Source organism: Thamnophis sirtalis, unplaced genomic scaffold (assembly GCF_051295495.1).
Source record: "Thamnophis sirtalis isolate CommonGarterSnake01/CBP01778 unplaced genomic scaffold, rThaSir2_p1.2 scaffold_13, whole genome shotgun sequence".
NCBI classification, from domain to species: domain Eukaryota; kingdom Metazoa; phylum Chordata; class Lepidosauria; order Squamata; family Natricidae; genus Thamnophis; species Thamnophis sirtalis.
The window spans coordinates 40673988-40679987 of NW_028261393.1; the positions used below are offsets into that span (position 1 = coordinate 40673988).

The 6000-nt window shown below is 43.8% G+C and overlaps 1 protein-coding gene across 2 annotated transcripts in view; it reads right to left on the reverse strand.

The window, feature by feature from the left end:
- Window positions 1–6000, reverse strand: part of ATG4A (autophagy related 4A cysteine peptidase) — a 33790-nt gene that overhangs the window by 8871 nt on the left and 18919 nt on the right. For both annotated transcript variants that reach the window (XM_087728139.1, XM_087728140.1), the window contains exons 9-12: window positions 3062–3140; window positions 2532–2677; window positions 1223–1279; window positions 74–185 (exon numbers count right to left, since the gene is read on the reverse strand). In XM_087728139.1, coding sequence (XP_087584265.1) covers window positions 74–185; window positions 1223–1279; window positions 2532–2677; window positions 3062–3140 — 394 coding nt within the window. The remainder of the gene's footprint in view (window positions 1–73; window positions 186–1222; window positions 1280–2531; window positions 2678–3061; window positions 3141–6000) is intronic.

Consider the following 6000-nt stretch of genomic DNA (forward strand, 5'->3'; position numbering starts at 1 on the left):
GGATAAAGTAACACAGATCATAGCCGTGCAGCACAATGGAGGGAAGGAGATCCCCATGAAACACCCTCTCTACCTGCTCCGGTGGTGGTGACTTCTGGTTTTGTGGGAGGTATGAAAGGGGGCCAATGTGGTGGGTGCTTCTGAACCAGCTCAAACATTCGTAGACTCTGCTTCTTATGTATCTCCTGGGAGGGAAGAAATGCCATTTGTAAACTGCAGCCCTTAAAATGTATTAGCCACTCAACCCTTCAAAAAGCCATGCTGAATGTTCAACAGCTGGGGAATATAAACCATTCCTTCCTGTCCTTTCTATGTTAACCCTTTTTTACATTTTGTATGAAAAAATATAATCCAAAATTAAGTATTTATCACTTGAGCTATTTTTTGCATCAAAAGTTCAAATTCACTATGCTATTTACTTCTCATTCTTAAATACCAAATGAAAGGTATTAAAAGGCAGGGAACAAATGAATTTCCAGGCCAATGGAAACCTGTGTTTAGAAAGTAAGGTAAATGTAAAAATCCCCCTCGCACATCTGTGCTAGCCGTTCCTGACTGTAGGGGGCAGTGCTCATGTGTTTCAAAGCTGAAGAGCCAGCGCTGTCCGACGATGTCTCCGTGGTCATGTGGCCGGCATGACTAAATGCCAAAGGCTCACAGAATGCTGTTTCCTTCCCACCAAAGGTGATTCCTATTTTTCTACTTGCATTTTTACGTGCTTTTGAACTGCTAGGTTGGCAGAAGCTGGGACAAGTAACGGGAGCTCACTCTGTTATGCAGCGCTAGGGATTCAAACCACCAAACAGCTGACCTTTCTGATCGACAAGCTCAGTGTCTTAGCCACTGAGCCACCACGTCCCTCTTTTTGAAAGTAATAGTTGCATTTTTCTATTTGTGGGTTTCTTTTGGGGCTGCTCGTATAAGATCACAGCACCCTTTAAAACACCATATATATTAAGCGCACAAAAGATCAGAAGCTTACAATGCCCTCTTCAGGAAGACAAGTTAAAAAAAATATATCAGCACAGCAAAGAAACAACAACAAAATAATTATAACACCATTCAGTTCAATGGAATAAACAAACATCAAATATGTATCAGAGCTGGGGGCATCTCTCTCTTTCAATCTTTCTATCCCTCAGGTTATTATCAATCCTTCTACTAGTAAATCTGTTAAACACAAAACAAGAAATGATAATAATTTGTCTTTCCTAATACTTGCCTTTTGTACAAAGCTACACCAGTTATCAAAGTCCTTTTCTTCTTTACAAAAGAATCCCTGTAACAATTGAAGAATATTAGGAAGGAAAAACAAGGAATAATCCAATGTTAGCAAAATCTGGTCATTATACATTCTTTCCAATCAGCTCGGGAGGGCATTAAGTGCTCAAAACGCTCACAAATAATCAGAACAGATTCAGAGTGGCTTCTCATCTCAGTAAGAACTAAGCCAAAATACACACACAAATTGTGTTCACAAGGCATGCTAAGCTATTGCTTGGCCTATCCAAAATGCCTTTTTTACAAATCACAGCAGCTTAATGTATATAATACACTGTCAAAACAAGTACACTAGGTTATAAGTTAATCTGTTGTATAACTGTCTAAAACAGGGGTCTCCAAACTTGGCAACTTTATAAATTTGTGGAGTTCAACTCCTAGAATTGTGGCTGGCTGGGGAATTCTGGGAGTTGACGTTGCTAAGTTTGAAGAGCCCTGGCCTAATGACTAGCACTACATTTAACCATTTATCACAATTCCAACTTGAAACTTCTTTGAAAATGTAATCGGCAGCCTGAACAAGGCACATTCTTCAGGGGAGCGGGGACAGGTAGTGTGTGTGTCCACCTCCTCACTACACCCCATGTTCTGACCTAGGCTTCCTGAAACAGTAAAAAGCACACACTTAGTCCCCAAAACCCTCTTTTTATTTCAACGGCTGTGAATTATGTCTATTCACAGCCCGTAATGAGTCACAAATAGTTTGCAAAGAGTCCAACAGAAGTCTGCCACAGTCCTTTGGGATAAGGCTGATAAGCACCCACCTTTATCTCCCTTGAAACACTGCCAAAGACCTAATTGGCAGTTAGCAAGGCCACAGGGAGCAGAGCCAAAATGGAGCTTCAGAATTTAAACTGACGACAACGAATAAGGTCGCTTCCTGCAAAGGCTCAGGTGCCTTTGCTCCTCCTTTGTGTCCTATGGGAGGGGCCAATCACCTCCAAGCCTTACTCTCAAGTGGCCCCTTTTGTCTTAACTGTTCTTGCTTCTGACAGCTCTGCGCATGCGTGCACTGGGAACAGGCTTCCCCGTTCCTTTGCCTCACTGATGTCTGACTCTGGAGGCTCCGGGGGCAGCACATAACTCCCAGATGGCCTTGGCCCCTCTCTGCCTCCAACGCAGAGCCCTCGTCCGAGCCTTCCCCAGACTCTAGGACTGACCCATATTCTTCCCCAACCTCCTCACTGTCTGACTCTGCCACCAGCTCCGCAGGTCGCCGGCAGACCACAACACCCTATCACAATACTTACTAAAGCTACAGAGGGATCGAGATTCATTATCTTCATCCGGTGGGGGGCTTGCTGGCAGTGGAAGCTATGGTCATCAACTGCACCACTCTCATCCGAATCTACAAAGACCTGAGTGGTGTGAGGGTCCAGGTAGATCAATTCATTTCCTACAAGAAAGAAGAAAGAAAGGGGTTGGGTAGCCATGAGGGGAACTGAAAACCAGGCAGCTTTGCACTGCAGTTGTCCACCTAAACTCCAGGATCTGCTACGGTCCCAAATCTGGATTTCCATACAAAGGGAGGGGGAGCTTCATTCTTCAAATCGAGTCTTAAAGTACTCCTCTCTCCAGCTAAGAAACAGGCTGAGATGAACATGGCTTATGTGATTCTTCCCTACAAGGCCTGAGGCTGTGGGGAATAGACTGGATTCCAATCTTCAGTATAAGCTCTTTACTGTGATTTCTCTTTTCCCATGGAGTTCTTCTCATTTGCTACTTCAGGTTTCGAAGAATTCTTCAACAGAACTACTGCAACAGCTCCGTTTTTCCTTACCCAGAAATCCTATAAAGTAGTAGGCATTGTTTGGTTTTCCTCCTAAAGCTCCTAAAGATTGTGGCATCTTAAAGCATTCCTAAAGATCCAAAGGAGAAAGAAAAAAAAAAATTTACTGTCCCACAAATATACTGTTTGTACTTCTTTCCTTCAGCAACGGAATTCAAGGCAGCTTATTACCTAGTTCCTTCGGGGTCAAAATCTGCTTATTTTGAGCTAGACCAGGACCAGTAAGGCACTACCCTCACCTGTTTTCTAAAGAAAGATATTCAAATCACAGAATTACAGAGGCATGACATTTCTGTTTTCCTGGAAAAATAAGTTGGAAAATAGATGCCTTAAGCTCCTGGCTGACTTCTCACATCTATTTAGTTGGGATCTGCCCACACCAGGGGTGGGATTCAGCCAGTTTGCACTGGTTGGGGTTAAGGTAAGGGTTAGGGTGTTAATTTTGCATCCAGTTTGCCAAACTGGTTGTTTCAAGAATCAGCTGCCCCCCGCCCTCATCCCTACCCTCCCTGGAGTCTCCACGTGGCCCGTTCATCATGCCAGGTAAGTGCAGGGCCCACACGGAGGCTCTGGGAGGGCAAAAACTGAGCCTCCCAGAAGCCTGGAAATGGGCCCATTTCCAGCCTCCGGAGCCCAAGGGAAGGCCATGTTCGCCCTCCTGGAGGCTTGGGGAAAGCCGCTGGAGTCTGGGAAGGGCGAAAACACACACACACACCGCTGTAGTGCAGAAGGCCATGCCCACCACGCCCTCAGAAACTGGGCAGAGAACCAGTTGCTAACATTTTTCAATACCAGCCCCCAAATCCTGCCAAAAAGCCAAAGAAAGAGCTGAACATTATAACCTGCCATGTCTGCAGAAAGCAGAAATAAATTACATTTCCCAGTTGCAAAAATGTCACCAGCCTCCGAACTACACTATTGCTTAACTGTGAGTATGTATCTGTGGTAAAGGAGAAGTCAAAGATATCACACGTGTCTTATTGCACTGTGAGTTACACAGTGCTTTTAGGTCAATGCATATTCTTTCTCCCCTTACTAGAGAAATTACCAGGGAGAGCAGACAGTTTTTAATGTAGACTATCTCCTCCGGGACACAATCTCGGCTACTACGCTTGCAGTAGCAAAATTCTGTGCTGCTGCAATGACCACAAGGAAAAATTTAGTTACAGGACTAAAGATGTTTTCTTGTACCAATTTTTCGTAACAATCTCGAACAATTTTTAGAGAATCTATATTTATACTCATAAAGGTAAAGGTTCCCCTTGCACATATGTGCTAGTCGTTCCTGACTCTAGGAGGCAGTTCTCATTCCATTTCAAAGCCAAAGAGCCAGCGCTGCTCAAAGACGTCTCCGTGGTCATGTGGCCGGCATGACTAAATGCTGAAGGCGCACGGAACATTGTTACCTTTCCCACCAAAGGTAGTTCCTATTTTTCTACTTGCATTTTTGTATGCTTTTGAACTGCTAGGGTGGCAGAAGCTGGGACAAGTAACGGGAGCTCATTCTGTTACGCAACGCTAGGGATTCGAACCGCCGACTTTTCTGATCGCCAAGCTTAACGTCTTAGCCACTGAGCCATTGTGTCCCTTATGCTCATACCTATCCACTTATCCATCAAGTACACATGGGCATGATCCAAACTGCATGATATAATGTGTGGTATGGATGTTACTATTTACTATTGTTATTGGTATGATCTATTAAAAGATTCTTGTCTTTTGCTGATTGGTGACCGTGATAAAGTATACATATTACTTTACTGTGCATTCAGAATATAAAGAAGGATAGTGTGTATTAGAAATTAAGCAACAAAGAGCTAATGGAACCTCAGAATTAACTTAAAGCTGTGTATTTTAAAGATGGCCTAAATTCTGATACAATTTCAGCATTTTCATGAAACAGTGGCAGAGTGGTTAGAATGCAGTACTACAGGCTACTTCTGCTGACTGCCGACTGACTGCAATTTGGCAGTTCAAATCTCACCGACTCAGATTTGACTCAGCCTTCCATCTTTCTGAGGTCAGTAAAATGAGGATCCAGATTGTTAGGGGTGACATGCTGACTCTGTAAACCACTTAGACAGGGCTGTAAAGCACTGTGAAGCAGTATATAATATCTAAGTGCTTTTGCTAGCGCTAAGTAAAACCACGATCAGGTACGTTCATTTTTCTAGTACAGATAATCCTCAACCTACAACAGTTTGTTTGGTGACCAAACTTATAACAGTACTGAAAAAAGTGACTTATCAACCATTTTTCACATTTACAACCATTGCAGCATCCCCATGGTCACAAGAACGAAATTCAGATGCTTGGCAACTGATTCATATTTATGACGGTTGCAGTGTCCCGTGGTCATGTGATCCCCTTTTGCGACCTTCTGATAAGCAAAGTCAATGGGGAAGCCGGATTCACTTAACAGCCATCTTACTGACTTAACAGCTGCAGGGATTAACAACAGTGGCAAGAAAGGTTTGCAAAATGGGGCAAAATTCACTGGCTTGGCATCAGAAAATTTTGAACTCAGTTGAGGTTGTAAGTTGAGGACTGCCTATATCAATTACTACTCTGGACCATCCAGGTGATTTCAATGTTTTCATGGTTATTCTTATGACATGTGTGTTTCAGTGGTGGGATTCAAAAAAATTTACTACCGGCTCTGTGAGCCTGGCTTGATAGGGGTGGCATGGCTTGGTGGGCGTGGCAGGGGAAGGATACTGTAAAATCCCCATTCCCTCCCGATCAGCTGGGACTCGGGAGGCAGAGAAGAGATGGGGCGGGGCCAGCCAGAGGCAGTATTTACTGGTTCTCTGAACTACTCAAAATCTCCGCTTCCGGTTCTCCAGAATTGGTCAGAACCTGCTAAATGCCACCTCTGGTGTGTTTGTTTGTGCATGCCCATACCTATATGTGTGTGTCCGTGTCTAATA